Genomic DNA, 23,049 nt, shown 5'->3' with positions numbered 1-23,049 from the left:
GTTGTAAAATCAGCCAATCATGTGAGTCACCTGATTTTATGTTTTTTTATCGTTATTGTTAAGCAAATCACCACTATACAAATGCCATGGTCATTAAATGAGCCAATGGTTTGCTATGTATGCTGTTTTGTTGCAAAACCATCATACAATGCAGTCACGTGACTATGGGGAAGGGCCAACCATTATAACTTCAGATCTGGGTCCTAAGTCCCCTTTTTGGGGTCTGTTGTAACTTTGAATGGTCATTAAGTGGCAGGTTGTAAGTTGAGGAATACTTGCATTATGCATTTTCATCTTAAATCATCTCAATGAATGACTTTTCCAAGAGGCTATAGAAGGAAGGTATACATCTGCCCTGTTGAAAAATGGCCTTGTCTTTAACTAGAGCTGCTTCTAAATACATCATTTTACATCACAACCTTGCTTTCCACATATATTTAGAAGAGTCCTCACATCCTTGTATTTGTGCAAAATAAATATAATTATCATATAGTTTCAATGGACGCTATAATAATGCTACTATAAATAAAGCATACGTGAACATTTTTGGCAGACAAAAGTGTGAGACCTAAGAGAAAAGATAAGTTGACCAACTCTCCTTTTGTAAGTTCTGTCCTCTCTCGAAAAGTGTCCTCCTACATGTCCTCCTTTTTGATATTTGAAGACTAATCTGTAAATCTCCGTATTTGATCAATGCCAATCTGATCCATTGTGTGTGATGTGACGTATTTGTATTTGACATGGCGATTCATCAAGGCTCGGTACAATGCGGCGAGACGCGATTATGAGATGCATGCGCTCCACACAGGAGAATTGTTTTGAGAGAGTGTGCTATGCTCAAGAGTGTACTGTGCGCAGGAGTGCACCATGTGCAAGAATGTGCGGCACCCAAGAGTGCGCCATGCACAAGTGGCTTTGTTTTTTTTCTTCTTTATTTGTGTCCTCCTTCTCATTGTAAAAAAGTTGGTCACCTTAGAAAAAAAGTCTACCATTTGCAAGCTTCATGCCTGCAGTTGTATGGGTCAGTGAAAATAGACTTTATTTTTTAAAAAAAATGTAAATAGGAAGTGGGGGAAGAGCAATTTGGAAGGCCTACAAGGGAATGAATTGACAACCTGGTCTCTGATGGATTTATAACTATAACCATAACAAGAAAAAAAACTCACTTGAAAAATCTTTCACAGAAGATGAATAACTTGACGCTTTTGATGAAGTAGTATCTGAAGACTGTTCTAGGGATTCTGTGAAATCCATTTCAGTAGAGGCGGAATTTTCTTTACTACTTCGTAATGTGGCAGACGACATCTGGATCATCACAGAAGAACCAGCATTTTTTGTATCAATCGGTGACAATTCTGTTGTGTCTATGGATCTGCTCTGATTAGTTAAAGATCCAAAGGTCTCATCTTGGATCACAGTAGAAGAGAACATACTCTCAGTCTGAGTGGCCTTCTTTTCTACATTGAAGTGGCTCAAGGCATGTGGCCTACTCTTGGTGTCTGCAAGAGAAGAGGCAATCATTAGATATTTCTATACATTAGAGCAGGGGTGTCAAACTGGCGGCCTGCAGTCTGGATGCGTCACGCACAGGCCACACCCACCCCAGCTCCACGAAGGGGGGAAACATCACAAAACATCATGGGACACCAAAGGGACACCACATGTTTGAGACCTGTGCATTAGAGCTTCTGACTACTAGAATACATACTGTATAAGTTAGCATAAGAATCATTGTTTGTTGAGAAGTTCCAGTGCATTCAAGGGAGTATACTTTATGTTGTAGCCTAATTTTATTTATATTATTACTACACTTTTCAATAGAGTGGTGCAGGGGCCTAGAGGTATAACTTTTGCCTCACAATCAGGAGGTTGTGAACAGAGGTGGGATTCAAAATTTTTAACAACCAGTTCTGTGGGCGTGGCTTAGTTGGTGGGCATGGCTTGGTGGTCATGTTATTGGCAGGGTGTGGCCAACTCAATATCACTCACATCGAGGCACGCATTTCCTCGCCTGGCCTTTCATGACTGTGGGGATGCTGCAACGGTCATAAGTGTGAAAAATGGTCATAAGTCACTTTTTTCAGTGCCATTGTAACTTTGAATGGTCACTCCACACAAGCAAAGTACCAGCAAAGGAGGGGGAAAAAACTCCAGAGAAGTTCCTGAGACAGGAAGTCTAGTCCTGCCAAGAATGTAATAAGGGTTAATGGTGAGGCAGTTTCTACCAGAAACACAAGAATATTTCCTTCCTGCCTTCCTTACAGGATTAGGCCAGTAATTTCTTCTAACAACCGGTTCTCCAAACTGCTTAGAATGTTAACAACCGGTTCTAGCGAATAGGTGTGAACTGGTAGAATCCCACCCCTGGTTGTGAGTTTGATCTTAGATCAGTGGTGCCAAACCTTTTTGGCTCCTGTGCTGATAATTGCACCCAGAAGGCAATGCGTGCTACCCCCCCGTGCATGCATGCGCAATCCCCCAACAGCGCGCTGCATGTCTACACATGTGTGCATGATCTCCTTGCCACACGCTGTGCATCTCTGTGTAGATTCCCCCACCACACGCCATGCATCTCTGCATCTGCGCATGTGATTCCACCACATGCAGCATCTCTGCACGTGCGATTCCCCCGCCGTGGACCATGGATCTGCACATGCACGTGCAATCACCCCCCACGCATCATGCATTCCTGCACATGCACACGCAATCACCCCTGCCGCCATCCATCTGCACATGAAGGCACAATCCCTCCACGCACTGTGCATCTCTGCACCTGCACATGCAACCCTCAGTGCACGCCGCATGTCTCTGTGCATGCATACGTGTCTCCTGCACACCCTAGTCCCTGCGCATGCCCGCCAGATACCCGACATTCAGCTGTAGGGTGGCGGCCACACGCCCGCATGTGCAGTGGAGTTCTTCCGGGTGAGCTCTTGTGTGCCAGAGGAAATGGCTCTGCATGCCACTTCCGGCACGTGTTCCATAGGTTTGCCTTCACGGTCCTAGATAGTGGCAGATATTTTTCTCTCTGGGCACAATGAGTAATTATCTGCTGCAAACTCTGCATTGGTGACAGGAAGGGCATTCAGTTGCCCAGACTCCACCTCGGGAAGGGATTACATGGTCATTAAAAGGCAAAAAAAAAAATACTACACTTTTCAATACAATTGCCATGTCAGTCTCCATTCAAATAGAACTTGAAAAATTAAAATAAACGTTAAAGAACACTACTGGATTCATTTGGATGTACAGGTGATCCTCGACCATTGGGGCCAGAATTTCCAGAATGCTAAAGCAAGACAGTTTTAAGTAAGTCATGCCTGATTTCACAACATTTTTTGCCACAGTTGTTAAATGAATCACTGCAGTTAAGTGAATCATGTGGTCATTTAGTGAATCCAGCTTTCCCCATTTACTTTGCTTGTTGGAAGTCACCTGGGAAGGTCACAAATGGTGATCAGATGACACCTAGATGATGCAGCTGATCAAATACTGATCACGTGACGATGGGGATGTTGTGACATCCTATCCAACTCTATGGACTGTTTAAAATTGAAAATTAATGTTTCATTTTCTGTATTACTGTGTACCAAATTATTGGAAGCTTTATTATTGCATTTCATATCAAATCTGGCTACTTTACACAGACATGTCATAACTAAACTAATTAATTTGCTAATAATAGATTCATGTTTAGATTTCATTATGTTAAAGACCTCCATGTCCCACTTCTCATGTAAGGGCAGAAAAGATCCTTCGGGTATTCTGATAAATGATTGTTCTAAAGTATCTGGAGATTATCAGATTAGGAAAAATTGTCCTGTAAAATTGATGTAACATTTGACATGGCTTTGAACGTATGCTGGAAAACAATCAGAATAGAGAATGTAAAATTTGGAAAAGAGAATGTAAGAAAAGGGCCAAAGCATTTTTGTTCATAACTTACTTATGAACAAAGTTCCCATTATTAAAAGTGTTTAATAACAACAAACCCCATTATTGGATTCTTAGAAAAGAAGCTGATATTCTGATTCTTTTTTCCACAGGAATCTGGTTTACATTAACCAACTTAAAAATTACTCTGAAATGTGACATAACAAGATATTCCTCTCATTTACCTGTTGTTTCTGATGGAGCCTCAGAATATGTAAATGCTTCTTCAGTGAAATCATTATTCCCAGATGATGAATTTGTTTCTCTGGTGTGTCTTGGTGTCATTGTATAAGAAGAATCAGCAACATTTGAGCTAGTGATGTTATCGTTCTTAGAACTGGATGTTTGGGTTATATTAAAAACATTGCTGACTTCTCTTAAAGTTGATAGTGTGATCTCATCCGCTCTGTCTGATGAACCTGAAACAGATGCACTGTCCTGATCAGAATGGGAAAATCTGGTCTCTATATTCGAGCTGCTGCTTGGTGGATCACTGCTTTCTACACCTGAAATATAATAGTCAAATATTAGGAGGCATTATGTTCATATGCTAAAGGAACACCACAAATATGCTTCCACAACTACACTCATGCAGCTCTAATAGAAAACATTAACTTTCCAGGGAATAACTACTGTCTTATCAAAGAAATGAACAATCAACCTAGAACACTGAAACTAAAGGAAGTTATTATTTTTTTTCATTTATAGCTGATTTTTATGTTCAGCTATCATATGGCAGAATGACATTAATTTAAAGCATTTAAATATCAACATTTTTGACTTTTATCTTTTATTTGAGGCAATCTTCTTTAAAACAACTTTCCCTATATTTTTTTAAGTGAGATCTTTCACCATTGAAGATCTCTTCCGAACTACTCAGAAATAATTGCATTGGAAGAAAAAAGTCTTTCCTTCTGGAATACACTTTATCTAAATGTATGTTAATGCTCCAAGAAAATGTTATTACTAAGCAACAACTTTCAAGAACTTTATTGATATGGTCTAGAACTGGAGCTGCTTTTATAAACTAAGTGATTTTCTTTTTTGAAATGAATTGCCTTTACTAATTGAGCTGTGAAATATAACTTGGGAATTTTCTACACAAGAAAGCAAAAATACATTAAAACAATTATATAAATATCATCTTTAAAGAAACTAGTATCCCAACTTTCACAAATATCTATAGCCATATTCTTAACCATTTACCCTAATCCAAATCTGGAAATCAGCCCAATTTCCCATTACATTCAAATCATATTCCCACCAGATCCCATGCCATGAGGAATTCTCCTCCTATGTTTTTGATAACGTATTTCCACATAGTTATGGCTAATTCAAAATAATACTTTTTTAATGATTTGAATGCAAGGAATTATAAGCATGATTCATTTTTGTCTTAGTTTCACTGTAAATGACACTAGAACTGCACTGTAATCTCAGCACTGCTACATCTATTGTATTTTACCATGTACAACTGATAGAGGATAAAAACACTTGCCTATTAAACTACAAAGAAAGGAGATTCTGAATTATGACTCTAATATATGATCCATTAAAACAAGTGGAATGAAATCCACCTTACTACTAGGAAAAAAGGCGAGCTTGTTTTCTCACCTTGAATTCCTAGTGCCCTTTAGCCATGATTTCTTTCCTACTCATTGCTGTGATAAGCTTACAATGGCAGGATGAAAGAAGGAATATGCATTTGACATTTCCTCTAATATTGCAAAACCAACTGAATGGTCCTAAGTCAAATTTTTGGAAAAGAACTATGTGTGAGGAGAGGCTGTGACAAGAGATGAGATTGATGGGCACTAATACTATAGCAATATCAAGCAAGGTATCTATGGCAGATCATGTGACCAGCAAAAGCCCAACCAATAGAGATCCTTTCCAAGGTTAATGACTGACTGTGGCTTCCCAGTTTGGTACTGAGTTATTTTCTAGAAGCAGGAAAGAGGCTTATCGCTAACATGTGACGTAATTAGCATGTGGATAAGGAAGGGAGAAGTAAGAGAACCTATGTGGCTTTTTCTAGGAAAAAATATTCAAGACAGTGGCAAATATTGTATATTGAACAATATTAAGCTCCATGAAGAAGAGCAGACAAGTGCCAAGTAAAATACAGGTAACCTTCGACTTAACAGTTCATTTAGTGACTGTCTGAAGTTACAACAGCACTGAAAAAAAGTGTCTTATGACAGTTTTTCACACTTACGACCATTGTAACATCACCATAGTCACATAATCAAAATTCAAATGATTGGAAACTGGTTCGTATTTATGATGGTTGCAGTGTCCCGGAGTTAAGCGATCATCCTTTGCAACTTTCTGAGAAGCAAAGTCAACGGGGAAGCCAGATTTGCTTAACAACTGTGTTATTAACAACCACAGTGATTCACTTAACAACTGTGTCAAGAAAGGTCATAAAATCAAGCAAAATTCCTACTTATCAACTGTCTCACTTAGCAACCAGAACTTGGGGGTCAATTGTGCTCATGAATCGAGGTTTTCCTGTAGTGTTCTGAAACCAGATATCTTTCATTTTTACCCGTTTTTTCTGAAGAAGCTCGAGAATGCGTGCTTGTTCCTTCAGTGAAATCAGTGGTCTGAGGAGTTAAATCTGTTTCTACTGGAGTTAACAGGTAAGAAGAACTGGTGAGGCCTGAAGAAATAGAGGTTTCATTGTGCCAGGCTATGGATCCTTGTGTTACATTGTGAGCATTACTGACATCTCTTGGGGTTCGTAATGTCCTCTCCCCATTTAAGCTAGATAGAACTGAAATGGAGGTGCTGTTCAGGTGATAAGTGGAGAAAATGCCGTCTGTACTTGAGCTGCGGCTGCTGTGTGACTGACCATTCTCTTCAACTGAAACAGAAGAGGAAGGAATTAATGTTAGTCCCGATTTTCTCGTAACTATGTACATGAAAACCTTCTATCAATTTTGAAATTAAAAAGTTGCTTTTCACAGCTGCATGAATTTGTATGCGCCAGCCCACTGATCGCGCTGCCTGGTTCCAAATAGGCCATGGCCCGGTAGTGGGCCACAGCCTGGGGATTGGGGACCCCTGGTCTTGTGGTTAAGTACCGGACTAGAAAGTGGGAGACTGTGAGTTCAAGTCCTGCCTTAGCCATGAAGGCATTCTCTTTCAGCCCAAGTCAGGACTGTTGTTGTGGGGAAAACAGGAAGCGGAAGAGGTGTTGAGTTCTTTGTAATTAAGTGGGATACAAATAAATAAAAATAAAAAATAGAGTAGAATTGTAGGATGAATACATATCCTTGTTTATACATCATTCCATGACAAAAAGGATTGGAAGGTATTGCCATGCACGCAATAATTTTCACGTTGCTATGCTTTGTTTCCAGGGACATAACACTTTGCTTTCTTCTTTATTTGCATGGGCAGTTTAAGTTCCTAACCAACTTCCACTGACATCAGCATTAATTGGCTCTCAATTTCTGGGATCACTGGATTGCTTATGATAAACTCTATCACCCTAATTAAATAGTATTTTCTCTCACAACAGACCAACGCTTGTCCAAATCAGTAAGCAATCACACTTATTTCCAATTAAATTGGTACCATTCATTTTCACCTTAATTACACTATACTTTGGGAGCTGTTCTATAAAAACTAGCAGCATCTATATACCACTAAAACTCTTGTGTTGGTTTGTCACCTTCAATTGGGTGAAATTGGAAGGTATTGGGTAACAATATAACCAAGATAGCTCAAATGGATTAACGATCCATGACTTCCGTGGGAATGAAATTTGGAAAACCTGTGGCCGCTACAGTACCACCGTGTCTTCCAACTATATTTCTCAGAAATCCTGTAGATGGCATAGTACAAGGAAAGATGGGAGGGCCATATCCCGGCTCTCTTTTCTGCCTTCCTCTGGCTCCAACATTCAACTGGTTGATAGTATAGCACAATAGGAGAGCAGCAATTGGTCGCTTGGGGACTGGGGATGAAATGTAATCCTTAATGGCAGTGAGCAGTAAGGAAAGGATTAGGGGGTGACTCAGATGCCTCCTGGCAAGATGGGGCTCAGCGGGGGGACCACGGATGGTTGATGGGTGAGCCCCCTTTGTCCCTGAAGGGAGAAGGGTCTTGGGGATATGCCAAGATGAGGAGCAAGAATGCAATTTTCTCATGGTGCACAGCTCCTTTTGTTTCCCTCCTCCCTCCCAGAAAAGTAGCAAGCAGTTCCACAGGTCAGCCGAGGAAGCGAAGCAGTGATTTCAAACCTCCCTGCCAACTTCTCACAAACAAAATCAATGGAGAAGCTGGCAGGAAGCCAGAAATTGCTCCCACTCCCCCTGCTTTTTGCCCACCTGTGGTCATCCCATTATTCCCCCACCCACCCAGAACTGTGGGATTCAAATTTTTTTTACTAACGGTTCTGTGGGCATAGCTTGGTGAGCATGGTAGGGGAAGGCGACTGTAAAATCTCCATTCAGAGGTGGCATTTGCCGGTTCTCCGAACTACTCAAAATTTCCACTAGAACTGGCCAGAACTGGCCAGAACCTGCTGAATACCACCTCTGGCCAGGTAGTGCTGCTAAAGAAACAAGGAATTTGATAAAAGTCAAACTACTTTACTGTTTATACTACAATCTAAATAAATTCATCATTAAAAAATGTTTTTAATTTCTCTCACGTATTAATTATAGGAATTAAACAAATCCATTTTTATTATGGTCTGTAGATTAACAAAAATATAGGAACCCATAAGATCTCAAAATGCATAGAAATCTCAGCAATTGCTGTTTCTGTGAGAGTTTTATCTTATTCTATCACGTTTGTATTATCTCTTACACAAACCCAAAACAAATAATGTAGGGGTGAAGGTAATTTGCTTTTGAGTTATTATTCTTCACTGCTGGCAACCACCTGGACAAGTCCTGTATTTTTTGCTTGGCAAGGTTTGTTTTTGGAAGTGATTTTCCCTTATCTGTCTTCTAGGACTGAGAGGAAGGCCCAGGCCCAACTGGCTTCATGTCTAAGCTGGACTAGAACTCAACACCTGTGTTTCTAGTCTGGTGCCTCGACCACTACACCAAACTGGCTCTTCAAAATAATAAAAATAAATTCAGTCTTCTGACAACTTTATCCTTTACCTGTTGTTTTTGAAGGAGCCTGAGAAGATATAAGCATTCCTTCAGTAAAATCAGTGTCTTCAGGTAACAAACCTGGGCTGATCTCTTCTGGAGTTTTTATATGAAAAGAATGAGCAAAATCTGAATTGCTGGAGATGGTAGCATTGGCAACAGTGGGCGTTTGTGTGTCACTTTCAAAACTGCTGACATCCCTTACAGTTTGTAGTGTACTTCTTTCATCTCTTTTTGATAGACTTGAAACAGATACACCATCTCTCTGAAAAGTGGAAATTTTCTCTTTAGAAGAACTGCTCCTCAAATGGCTACCTTCTGCAGCTGAAAAGCAACAGTAAATATTTAGATACACCACCTGCCAGCAATGAATGAAGACCATGTTTTATAACCTATTGGTAAAAATTAATTTCAAATGGGAGAATATCTTTAGCCTGAAAAATAAATTTTAAGCATTATTATGACAAGTAAATGTGTGTATGTGTGTGTGTCATAAGGTTTTAAACCATCCTGTCATTACATAAATAGAAAGTCAATAATGTTGTTATGTTTATTTCATAATATGCATATTATTAATTTTGAAAAAAAAGTGTTTTCCCATGAATCACTTTTTCAACTGGATGCATCTCATGACTTAATAGTGCAAGTTCCTAACCTTCGAGAAGAAATTTGGGGATTGTGATGTAGTGATGAAGGAGGAGAGAGAATCTGATCCACTGGTTTCAGATGATGGACATATTTACCTCAGAAGTTTATTTTAATTGTTGTGTGGAGCAGATTAGCACATTAAAACATCTGTATAGCCCATACAATATGTAATGATACATGCCCTATTTCCACACATATTTGCAAGCACTCAGAACTTTATTAACATTTTAATTCAACTTGTCGTATGTTCAGATTCACCTAACCCTAATATTTTTACTAATTTTATACCAAGATTAAATGATTAGATATAAGCATCCTAAAATGTTTTAAGATTATTGTATCAGTTCAAACCAGTTCAAAAGACAAAATTGTCAAGGAGAGTAATAGTATCATTCATTTTAGCCCTAATTTCACCTCAGAGAGAAAGAAAGAAAAAACTCTGAGTACCCATTGACATTAAAAAACTCAGTTTATACTTTTTTTGGAATTATATTTTATTCATGAAGCAGATATAATAAGATACCATCAGCAACTGTTCCATGACAAGAAAAGGAGAAGAATCTAAATTATTACCACAGTGAAATTCCCTCATTAAAATAGAGTATAAGATAAGTACATTCCAATGCTAGAATGTCAGGAAAAATAGCATGATCCACTGATTTACAAATATGCTTGAACCTATTTTCTACAACAGATGGAGTTAAATCTAGGTGTGGATAATGCTAGGGACCTCTGGCCTCCAAGGTACTTGATTTCCCCAATTCCTATAACCCACAGCAGTTTCCAGTCCTATGATTTTATGATTCCTCACAAGGACTAGATTCAATGAAGTATAGGATAGGGTACACAGAAGATACATTACAGTATAATATAAGGAAAATGGCAATCATCTAGATTTCCCAGTCTGAATTAAAATTATTTGATACAATGAAATCTATTTGGGATATATGTTTTCTCTACATCTCTTCTAGTTATTTATCTTCAGGTCTATGGTACTTTGATAGATAGATAGATAGATGATAGATAGATAGATAGATAGATAGATAGATAGATAGATAGATAGATAGATAGATAGATATAGAGATATGTATCTATCTCTTTGTTTGTGCAGGAGTCATTTAGGAGTCAGACTGATGGATTGGACTACTGCAAGGCAGATTACATGGAGCTGTCCTTGAAGAGTATCTGGAAGCTGTAGCTGGTACAGAATGCAGTGCTCCAAGCAGTCATATATGCCTCACCATCATGTTACACCTCTGCTCTGTGAACAGGGTGCCTGTATGCTTCCAGGTTCAACTGGTTGTATGGTATCTAGGATTTTGAATGCACTTTTCTGCATCTTTGTTTATATTAATAGCTATTTGTTTTTCTGTTTTTTAATGGTTTTAATTGTTTTGCCAAACTATGTGTGCCACCTAGAGTCACAAATGTGAAATGGGTGGCTACATGAATTCAATAAATAAATAAAAATAAATTCAAAAGGCTGGGAATGACCTATACATTCCTTCATGGCATGAGGCCAGATTATTTAATGGACCACCTCTTCCTAAAGATGTCTACCCATTCCATTTGGGTTGTCAGAAGACAACTGCTCTGAGTCCCCTTTGTTAAAGAATGCCATCTGTCAATGATGGTCATTTTAATTGTTTTTTTTTTAACTTCAGCTACTAACTTACATGTGTTTTCATTACTGGTATATGCTACTGGTGTTTTAAACTCTTGTTGGCTGCATAGAATAGTGAATTCAAGATGGGTGGCCAAGTAAATTGAAATTGCAAATAATAATAATTAAAAAACCAGCATATGTTTAATGAACTTCACCTTCAAATGTCTTAGCTGCTTAGCTGCTTCCAGTTAAACATCCCAACCTTTTTTTCACACTTAATGTGTAATTGTGACATTTTGTTTTTATCTTGATACTAGACAAGGTTCTGAAACTCCTCAAAAAAACTAATTTTTACCTGTTGCTTGTGAAGAATCCCAAGGATGTGTACTTTCTGCTTCCATGACATTGGTGAACCCAGGTGATAAATCTTTTTGTCTGGTTTGAACTGGAGTCAACACAGAAGAAGAATCAGTAAGAGCTGAACCGCTGGGTATTTCACTCTGAGAAGCTGTGGATATTGACTCTGGACGGTAAGAACTACTGGTATACCCCAGAGTCTGTATTATCTTCTTCACACTTCTGTCAGTGTTCTCTGTGTAAAAGTTAGAAGCAATGCTCTCCATATCTGAGTTGCTCTGTTGCTGACCGTTCTGTTCTGAAATGCAGTAGAAAATTAATTGATGGGGGGGGCATGATAGCAGCATTATAGTATTTGAGGGGCTGCCACAAAGAAGAGGGGTCAAATTATTCTCCAAAGCATCAGAGGGCAGGACAAGAAACAATGGTTGGAAACTAACCAAAGAGAGGAGAAACTGGAAACTTCCTAACAGTCGGGACAATTAACCAGTGGAACAGCTTGCCTACAGAAATCATGGGCGCTTCATCACTGGATATTTTTAAGAAGAGTCTAGACATTCACTTATCTAAAATGGTAAAGGTGCTTGAGCAGGGGACTGGACTAGAAGACATTCAAAGTCTATTCTGTTCTGTTCTGTCCTGTTCCATTCTATTCTATCCCTATCCCTATCCTATTCTAATCCATACAGTTGCAAAGAACCCAAACAAGTTTTTATTTACTTTCTGGAAAGCCCAAGAAAATGCCACTCATTAAAATCCACATAAAGAAACAATTTAAGGTCTCAAAGTTATGTGATAGATAACAAAAGCAAAAAGGGATAGAATACCTATCCATACAAATATTACCTGTTCAATACCTCATCTTACTGCCAACCTCTTGTAAGTTCTTTGGTACGCTCTGTCTCTAATGCACTGGGCCTGGTAAATTTATCTACATAGTGTGCTTTCATGAGAATGCAACATGCCATTTTATGTTTGGTGGAAGTAAAATTTCCACCATGGTCTAAAAGTGTGGCTATCAGGATGATCACATTTGTCTTTTCAAATGTATTGTAAGATTGCATGAATGTCAAACTGGAGAACAACAGAACAGCTTAGGAAATCTATCAATGTTTTAAAAGGTATGTATAAAAAATTAGAACATGGTTCTAATCTGAAAATAGTTATTGTTGGGTATGGTAAATTAGCCCCAATTGTTTTTATCTTAATTTCATTATACCAACAGTACTAGCAACAATTAAAGCTTTACATTTATATTATACAGTCTCTTTTTTTTTCAGAATAGCTTATTTTTAGTGAAAAGTACTATTTTAATAATCAATGTTCCGGAGAATTTGACAAGGTAAAAAACATGTATCTTTTAAACCAATTTAAGATTAAAATGTGTCAACTTTTAAACACTTCTTTCATGATTTACTATAATCATATTTATTTAGAAGAATTAGTGAATGGATAATTTTATTACAAACAACTAGCAATATTATTAGTACAGTTCTCTGATCTATTACCATAGTACAGGTGAAATGTTTTTCTCTAACCTTATAAACAGGACTTTGTTTCCTTAATGTCAATTATTACAGTTTCTCAGAAATTTTCCCAATAATCAGTGCCATCTCTTTCAAATTAAAACTTGTAATAGGAAATCTAATGTACGCATTAGTATTATCTTTAATGCTTTACAAAATAATAACTCAGTCTGCCCTCATGCTTTAAACTTTGTCATACATATTATTCTGGACTAGAACCAACTTCAAACTAGATTTTATTGTCCCATTAAAGAAGATGCAATTATTTCATTCATCTTCATCTCCTAGTGACTTCATCTTTTTCAATAAACTGCTTGTTTTTTATCACATTTTCTTGTTTAATATCCACCTCAAATATTTTCATGTTATCTTTATCCCAGGTAGCCTTAGCAAGGCTTGAAATCCAGAAGAAACAAGGATTTTCTTTATTTACCTGTAGGAGCCTGAGAAAATGTAAATGCTTCTTTAGTGACAACAAAATTCCTGCGCGACAAATCCATTTTTTCAGTCTTTTCTGGTCTGGATGAAAGCCCTGAAGAGCTGGAAGCGTTAGCAGTGGTGAATGTTTGTGTTACATTCTTGGACTTCTCTTCATCTCTGACTAATACTTTTGAAACAGTCACACCGTCCAAGTGAGAACTAGATATTTTGCTCTCTGTGTTTGATTTGCTGTTCATCTGTTTAGTGCCTTCCATGACTGAAATATATCAATGAAAAGATGACATGAATCTCCAGGCTGAATTAACATAATGCTTTTTACCTAATGGATATTCATATATATTTGGTAGAAAACATTAGTTCTGTTGGGAATAGATGTTTTATTGTTTATGAAAAAGATCAATGAGAACTAAGACATAAAACTTATAATGATGACATTTAAATTTTCATTTACATAAGCTTCTCAGAATCAATTGATTATTGGAGCAGCATATAAACCTATGAAAAATATATAAAAAAATAGATAAGGAATTATACATACATAAAGAAACCAATCCAATTCTATGTCCAGTAATTGTCACAACATACCAAATATTTATTTGTAATTAAATCTCTCATGGTTTTTTCCACATCTAATGGAACATAAAGCACATGTCTTTTCAAGAAAAGTTATTCCAGATTTTAATCCATCATTTAATGTTTTGAGATTTTGCTTGTGTTAATTATCTGATATTTTTATCATATATAAGACCAACTCAAGTTATCTCTGATGAATATTAACTCATGATATCTAATCTGCCTTAATTCCTTAAACTAAAAGGGGGGGGGGATTTATTCTGTTTCTGATAATATTGAAGTTAAAATTAGCTAAGATAGATAAATAGTGAGATTCAAGATATATTATATGCATAGCACACAGGTTTGGTTTACTTACGGTGCTAACCCAGTTGCTTAATCATTTATTGAATAGACCAGATTGTGTTCAACAGTATCCATAAAGCATTATTTAGTAAATTACATTGGCTGAGTTTATTCAAATTAATACAGGTAGTCCGCAACTTACAACAGTTCATTGAGTGATCATTCAAAGTTACAATGGCACTGAAAAAAAGTGACTTTTGATCTTTTTTTTACAGTTATGACCATTGCTGCATCTCCATGGCCAGATGCTTGGCAACTGACTCATACTTATGACCATTGCAGTGTCCCTGGGTCATGTGATCATCTTTTTCAATCTTCTTGCAAATGAAGTCAATGCAGAAGCCAGCTTCACTTAACAATTGTGTTACTGATTCAACAATTGCAGTGATTCACTTAACAATTGTGGCAAGTAAGATCCTAACATTTGCCCAAACTCACTTAACAAATGTCTTGCTTAGCTACAGAAATTTTGGACTCAATTGTGGTCATAAATTGAGGACTACCTGTAAGGTCAAGCTAAAATTGAAACCTAGTATATCACTTTATGACCATAATTAAACAACAGAACACAGAATTCAATATGGTGATGTGGAGTTGGCCATTACTGTAATTTGGATATCTTTAAAAGAGTAGTGAGAATTTCGGGACAGTTGATCTATTGATGGCTCCCCATCATGAATGCTATATATTACCTCTGGTATAAGTTTTGGGATGCCTCTCTATCTCAGTTGCATTAGAACATGAGCAGAAAGGTGTTTTGCACTTCTCTCTAGTATTTGGGCTTTCCATGGACATCCGATTGGTCACTGAGAAAAGATGAGAATACAGAATGCATTTCATACACTTGTATTTTATACACTTTTGACAGTAACATTTCCCACAACCTGAACATTTAGTTATTTTATTCAACACAGTGTAGTATAGATCTTCCATATCTTAACTGCAAATATCGAGAAGCCACTAGAGGGCTGTTAAACTCCCAGCCCACGGGGCGGATGTGTCACGTGCTGGCCACAGCCACACCCAGTTTAGCGAAGGGGAAAAAAGTCCCAATAGGTCACATAGTGCCGCCCTGACAATGTGAGTTTGACACCCCTGCACCAGATGATGGTAATGAGGTCTAAAAAATGATAACTGCATACTATCTGCCTACTATCGGCTCTCTGTAATTCAACATACGGTTAAAATCTAAAATCATTTTTAGTATCCATTTTAATGAAAAAGTGCTTTTTCTACAAAAGTATTCATATCCATAGCTTCTCAAATAGTTCATGGGAATTTTGCTCTAAAGTTTAAATGTTGCTAATTTCAACAAATTGTTTTTCAATAAATGATGTCATAAACAATGAACTTAACATTTATTATAAAGGATATATTCAACCTGACCAAAAATTAGAAATATATTCCAAGGATTAGAAAAGTAAATATCTCTTTAAGATTGAAAAGAAAATACATAACTAATGGGCAGTTGCTAGTAACTATTCACTTTAGTCTTAATTGCATTGGAAACAAAAACCATAAGCATAATTAAATTAAAGAAGATTGTTTTTAAATTGTTTTGGGCATCTGTTATATATTTCATATAATAAAGTTGAAAAGGAAACATCAGCAACTGCCTGCATGAAGTTCAGTTGTATCAGGTCTTTGCAGAGATTTGTTTTTAAAATGTGTTGTTTTACAACAATGTTCTAGAATTGTTCATTATTTAGACTCTGAATTTCATCAAGAGAACAGGTGTCATACAAATGAAGTAGATTATTGTAATTATGAACATAATCATCATTCCTTTTTATTTCAATTTTATTTTAGAATGTAGTTCTTATAATTCCTCAGTATTACCTTCTCTGCATTAAGATAAAGCCAATGTTGGAAATATCTAATTTTCTTAAATGATTCCACCTATTATTAATATGATTTATTTGAATCCAATAGATAAAAAGAAGATAATTTTGGCAGCCAAATTATCTTTAGTGCTGACATCACTCAATAAAGATGCAACCTTCTGCAACACCTTTACCCTTCCCCAGTATTTGAAGTGAAGATTTATTTAAAACAGTCATGTATACATAGTGCTGCTCTTTTCCCAAAATAACTTGTTTCCCTAGTGATAACTTATTTTTTCCTTTTCTCTTTACTTTTTTCTGTTCATCTACTGTAGAACATCTGGCTTTATCCCAACATGAATAAAAGACTACTCTGAAATCTTGATCAAATGTAAGATCCTTCTCCTCAGTGGTCAAATTTTTTCACTACTGGTTCTGTGGGCGTGGCTTGGTGAGTGTGGCAGGGGAAGGATACAGGGAAAATCTCCAGTCAGAGGTGGTATTTGCTGGTTCTCTGAATGACTCAAAATTTCCGCTACCAGTTCTCCAGAACTGGTGAGAACCTGCTGAATGCCACCTCTGCTTCTCCTTTACCTGTAGTTGCTGAAGGAGACTGAGAACTTTCATCAGTGTCATGTGTTGACAGATCCATTTGTTGGGAATCTGCAGGCACTATCACGTAAGAAGAATCACTGGGGTCTGAAGAGCCAGACATTTCAAGGCTAGAGATTGTGGATACAGAACGTGGATTTTGAGAACTTCTGGTCTCTCTGACAGTTCGTAGTATCTTCTCCCCATTGGTGGGCATTTCAAGGTTAGAGATTGTGAACACAGAATGTGGACCTTGAGAACTGCTGATGTCTCTGAGAGTTCGTAGTATCTTCTCTCCATTGGTGGACATTTCAGGGTTAGAGACTGAAGATGTAGAATGTGGACCTTGAGAACTGCTGCTCAATCTGACAGTTTGTAGTATCTTCTCCCCACTGGTGGATATTTCAAAGTCTGAGACAGCAGAAGCAGCATGTGGACCTTGAGAACTGCTGGTGTCTCTGAGAGTTTGTAGTATCTTCCTCCCATTAGTGGACATTTCAAGGTTTGAGATAGCAGATGCAGAATGTGGATCTTGAGAACTGCTGATGTCTCTGAGAATTCGTGGTATCTTTCCCCCATTGGTGGACATTTCAAGGTTTGAGATAGCAGATACAGAATGTGGACCTTGAGAACTGCTGATGTCTCTGAGAGTTCGAAGTATCTTCCCTCCATTGGTGGACATTTCAAGGTTTGAGATAGCAGATGTGGAATGTGGACCTTGAGAACTGCTGATGTCTCTGAGAGTTCGAAGTATCTTCCCTCCATTGGTGGACATTTCAAGGTTTGAGATAGCAGATGTGGAATGTGGACCTTGAGAACTGCTGAAGTCTCTTATAGTTTGAAATATCTTCTCCTCACTTCTGTTGGATATGTTCAGGATTTTCATATAATCCATATCAGGACTAGAAATTCTTTTCTCTGTGTTGGAGTTTCTGTTTAACTGATGAGTATCTTTCATAAATGAAACACAGAAAAAGAAATTAGACATGCAACCTACATATTGGACAGGATCTCTCAAAGTGTATTCATATAGTAATTATATTTCTGCAAATATAATAGAAGGCTGGTTAATTTCTCATGCTTCTAATCTGACAAAAATTTGAAACATCTGGGAAAAAAGCAATGATTCAGAGTGTTAATAAAAAACTTTAACCTTGAAACAGGTGCAAGTAAAACATTACTGTGAAATATCCCAAATGTAGTGGCATAAGAATGCAGAGAGAATGACAGGAAGACCCAAACACATTGTCCCTTGTCCATGTTGTAATTAATGTTAGAAAATTCTTATTGCTCTACTTCAACACAATGATTTATCAAACAGAAGTGAGATTAACTTCTGACTAAATCTCTGCATGTTGAATTAAAGTTTAACATAATTAATGAGTTGAGTACAAAGCACACATAAATTAAGCTAAAATCAGGATATCAGGCAGAATAAGATCCACAATCTGCTTCACACATCATGTTTGTTATGACTCAGTGTGATATCTGACATCACCCTAAGAATAAAATCATAGTGGTTTTTCTTTCTACATGTTAGGATAATGCTCAGTTAGCTTATCTGGAACGATTCCATGTGATCACTCAATGACACAAATGCCCAACCCAAATCTCCAAATCTCAAATGATTTCAATGATCTCTCTATAAAGGTATCAATGTGTTTAATATTTTGTTTCATGAAGGCTGCAGACATCCAGCCAGCGTTCTACTGTTGGGGGGGAGGGGGCACCATGTTGAATACTCCAGTACGACTGTTTATATTACTCGCTTTTCTCCTTTTTAAATGCAGAAATTGAAATATTCAAGAAATCAACATAAAGAAAGCCAGTAGAAATTAATAAACCCAGAGCAACACACCTTCAGGTTAGCTCTGCCCCACATGTCAGATTTGTGCCAAGCAGTGCTGGCAAAAACATTCTCATGGGGTGAACAAAGCTGGCATTGTTATTATAACCTGATCCATTTTAAGCTATAAAGTCCAGTCAGTGCAAGACTAATATGTTCTGCATGGTCTTAATGATCTCATTTAATGGGAGGCAATACTCCAGCAGAAATTATTTGCTTGTTTGTGGATTTCATGTATGTCAAAATAATCTATTTCTCAGCAAGCTGCGCACTCAGACTTTTACAGGTTGCCAAGCTACAACTCTAAAAATGTGAGAGAGATGGATTTGAATTATTTGACAACTGTGTGGAGTAACTGCAAGCAGAAAAACCTTCAAAATGCTTCGTTGAAGGCCTCTTTGAGTCCTGACAGTATTTCTCTCACACAAACTGGGGAAAACAAATAAAAGAAAAAGCAATCTTCCATAGAAAAGATCAGCTGTAGAAATACCAATTTAAAAAGATACGATGCTTGCCAAATTGCGCTACTTGGCAGACTTATTCCTGATAATTTCATGCTCCATTTTGAAAAGAATAAGATACGGCAAGGAGAGCTACAGAAAGGGGGCAGATCTGAGGTGTATATATATTAAATGTTATTGTTATTATTATTGTTGTTGTTATTGTTATTATTCCCAGTGAAGGTTTCCAGGCCTAGGGCCTTGCACCCTAAATCAACAAAACGAAAGGCAAAACAGGAGCCTATCCACATATGAAAAAAGACAAACAGTTCTGCACTTTAAATGTATTTCATTTTGACATCTAGATTGAGAAAGTATTAATATTTTCCAGCGATTATTGAGACAAAGATTGGGGTTTTTTTACCTGATAATTATAGATTTTCCCCGGTTTAGTTTACTCATTTTATATTCCGTCCTACCCTGTCCATTTTATATCAACTGAAGTTCAGGAGGACTGTCTTAAAAGAAATAGGTCTGCATCAAGAAGATTGTAGAAATTAATTTTGATCCCGAACAGATATGGGTAAGTATGACCATAGTTGACCAACCCAGGATTGATGGCAACTGGCACAGTAAAGGCAACAGTGAAAAATGTTTCACACCACCAATTGCAGTTTGGAAATCTGCAACATGCAGGATTAAGCAGCATTTTAGACTGTGGGTTTACTCTTAAAGAGGAAATGCAGACCAAACTAGCACATTCTGAATCTCTGATTGCCTACTGAACAACAACACATTTGACTTAATGTGACATAATGATCCAGATTTAATGTCACCCTCTCACTTTCATCCAAACCATTACAGATAGTCCTTGACTTACAACAGTCCATTTAGTGATCCTTCAAATTTACAGTGGCATTGAAAAAAGTGAGTTATTACTATTTTTCACTATCATGACCTTTATACACGACCACCATGATCATGTGATCAACATTCAGATGTTTGGCAACTGGTTCACACTTATGACCGTTGCTGTGTCCCAGGGTTATGTGACCCCCTTTTTGCAACCTTCTGAGAAACAAAATCAATGGGGAAGCCAGATTCACTTAACAACCAGGTTACTAACTGATCAACTGCAATGATTCACCTAACAACTGTTGCGAAGAAAGGTCGTAAAATGGGGCAAAACTCATTTAACAAATATCTCCCATAACCACAGATATTTTGGGCTCAATGTTGGTCATAACTCGAGCACTATCTGTACCAAATTGGAGCTATGTTCTAGAGCAGAATTTTGACAAGTACCCAGCCCTATTCTTTGTAGTCTTTTTTAAACTATGCTGTCAATTATAGGTGGTAGTCTACCATTGTTTTAAGGCAGATAACCCAAAGGAACCTTTATATGAATTCCAGAAAAACAGTTTAAGAAAAAGGGGGAGCAGGAATGTAAACTCTTGCTCCAAAATAGGTGTCGCACCTCCATCCATTTGCATCCATATTGCTATTCTTGCAATCCAAGATTGCCATGAAATATAAAATGCAAACTCAAGGCCACCCAAAGTTTCCCCACCCTGCTGTATCCCCTGCTTTTTCTGACAGTAAGGAATAGAAAATATAGAAGGATACATACTGGTTCGTGGAGAAGTATAAGGCCAAGTAAGCACAATCCTTGTTAAAGAATCCGGCTGTTTGGCATTTGATCTCCTATTCTGGGGTATTGGAAATGTTACATGAGATGACCGTTGGATTTGACCAGAAGATGTAGCAAGTTCTTTTTGAGTAGCTGGCCCTTTTCCACCGAAGTTCTCTCTAAGAAAGCGGGAAGTCCTTTCTGAACTCTGACTGAGTGTTGCTGAACTGCCCATGTCTGGTATATGGAAACCGGACATTGTGCTGTCTTCAACCCAGGTATTAGCTGTATGGTAGTTGCTCCCAATGGCTAAAATAAGAAACAGGGCTGTTTCATTATGTCCTTCTTCACTGGTTTATGCTTTAAATTTCGAGAGCTGGCCACTTATCAATTACTCTGAGTGGCTAACAAAGAACTTTTTTTTACTTTTGAGTGCCATCCAGAGTCCACTGGAATTTGATTGCCAGTAAATTTAAACAAATAAATAATAATTTTTGAAATGAACAATGCATTGAAATCTGTTATAAAAGACAGTTATACTGAGGAAATAAAATTTTTTAAATGTAAATATAATAACAGTAGTAGTACAGTAACAGCATACAGCAAGCTTTTCTATTTTACTTGTGTTTTTTAATGCAAAGCATTAAACAGTAAAACATTAATAAACTTTAATCCTGGGTAAGTTGAGGGGATGAGGAGAAAACAGACTATTTTTATTCCAATATTTTTCTCATTAAAACATGCATTAATCTGCTCTTCACTATCATGTCTCCACTCAGAAATGAAGCCTCTATATTTTTACCCATGCGTATACCTAGAGCAGGGGTATCCAACCTTGACAACTTTAAAATTTATGGACTTCAGTTCCCAGAACTGATGGCTGGCTGAAGAATTCTGGGAGTTGAAGTTTGCAAGTCTTAAAAGTTGCCAAGTTTGGTGACCTCTGGACTAGAGTATAAGATTCTAAACATAAAGGGTACAAGAATGGAGATCTCGTCTGTTTCTTCCCATTTGGGCAGGAGAACATTTAAGTTCTTATTCTTATGTTAAATTCAAGGAGGAGGATATGCTGTAACTGGATATTTGAATTTGGTACACACATTTTTGATTAATTGATATTTTATATTTGATTTATTTTGTTGGTGGATCTTTATTTTTTGGGGGGAGTGTACTTCGGTACCATGTACCTTCTGGCATCATAGCATACAAATAAATAAATAAATAATGTTGTGCTATGCTTAATAATTAGCCATTTTATTTTTGAAAAGTGTGTTCAGTTATCGTATCCATATTATGAAAATATCCACAAACACATTTTCAAAACTAATGGTTGCCTAATCATGCAATACATTATATTGTTTCAGTGTCTTTCCCCCAACTCACCTGAATGTTTTTCCTCCAAAAATGGAGAATTTGCTGTCTTGGGAAAATGCTTCCTCGAAGTCACTGATTCATTTTCGGCAATACCCGCCATATTTCGTGAGGCACTTGCTTGCTTGGTTTGTATTATTTGAGATAACTGTGATGTCACATTCACAGATCTGATTATTTTGGCATAAGATCTGGTACTTCCTGTTGCAGCTACAGATGCTGAAGCTAAATTGGTCCACAACGTCCTTACTTTATTATTTCCAGATGTACTGGTTGCATCTAGACTTTGTATATAGGAAGTGGAAATCTTTGCTTCAGTGTTTGGACTTTCTACATCCTTTTGTCTGGTCATAATGGCTGATGATAAAATGAAGAAGAAGAGAACAGAAACAAGGCTTAGGTGAAATCTGATGACTCCAAGCAAGTATGTTTATTGATGGATGGCAGACATTTGCATTTGAATCTTAATACATGACTGTGCCAAAGGAAATTTGGCAGTAAAACCTGGATGGAAACTTATCATAGATGGATGGAAACTAATCAAGGAAAGAAGCAACCTGGAATTAAGGAGAAACTTTCTAACAATGAGGACAATTAACCAGTGGAACAGCTTGCCTTCAGACATTGTGGATGCTTCATCACTGAAGGATTTTAAGAAAAGATTGATTAGACACTTGCCTGAAATGGTATATAGAGTTCCCTCCTTGAACACGGCATTGAACTATAAGACCTCTAAGGTCCCTTCCACCTCTATTCTGACTGATATAAGTTTGAGTGTATGCCTGTATATAGGACTAAGTAT

At 37.3% G+C, this 23,049-nt stretch overlaps 1 protein-coding gene across 3 annotated transcripts in view; it reads right to left on the bottom strand.

Annotated features, from left to right (window-relative positions):
- Window positions 1-22,624, bottom strand: part of HEG1 (heart development protein with EGF like domains 1) — a 47,165-nt gene extending 24,541 nt beyond the window's left edge. Inside the window, exons 1-11 of one of the 3 annotated variants that reach the window (XM_087920386.1) lie at window positions 22,260-22,624; window positions 20,877-21,185; window positions 16,964-17,911; window positions 15,239-15,352; window positions 13,621-13,884; window positions 11,660-11,959; window positions 9,060-9,374; window positions 6,485-6,802; window positions 4,119-4,439; window positions 1,243-1,499; window positions 1,167-1,212 (exon numbers count right to left, since the gene is read on the bottom strand). In XM_087920386.1, the coding sequence (XP_087776512.1) occupies window positions 1,167-1,212; window positions 1,243-1,499; window positions 4,119-4,439; window positions 6,485-6,802; window positions 9,060-9,374; window positions 11,660-11,959; window positions 13,621-13,884; window positions 15,239-15,352; window positions 16,964-17,911; window positions 20,877-21,185; window positions 22,260-22,599 (3,532 nt within the window). In that variant the 5' untranslated portion in view covers window positions 22,600-22,624. Of the gene's footprint in view, window positions 1-1,166; window positions 1,500-4,118; window positions 4,440-6,484; window positions 6,803-9,059; window positions 9,375-11,659; window positions 11,960-13,620; window positions 13,885-15,238; window positions 15,353-16,963; window positions 17,912-20,876; window positions 21,186-22,259 lie in introns of all 3 variants that reach the window. The other 2 variants (XM_087920385.1, XM_087920387.1) reach the window with 2 other exon arrangements.
- Window positions 22,625-23,049: the final 425 nt, after the last annotated feature.

The sequence above is a fragment of the Pseudonaja textilis genome, chromosome 1, assembly GCF_049901715.1.
Source record: "Pseudonaja textilis isolate UNSWEBS1 chromosome 1, rPseTex1.2, whole genome shotgun sequence".
Classification (NCBI taxonomy): Eukaryota; Metazoa; Chordata; class Lepidosauria; order Squamata; family Elapidae; genus Pseudonaja; species Pseudonaja textilis.
This window is presented reverse-complemented; position numbering and strand designations above follow the sequence as displayed.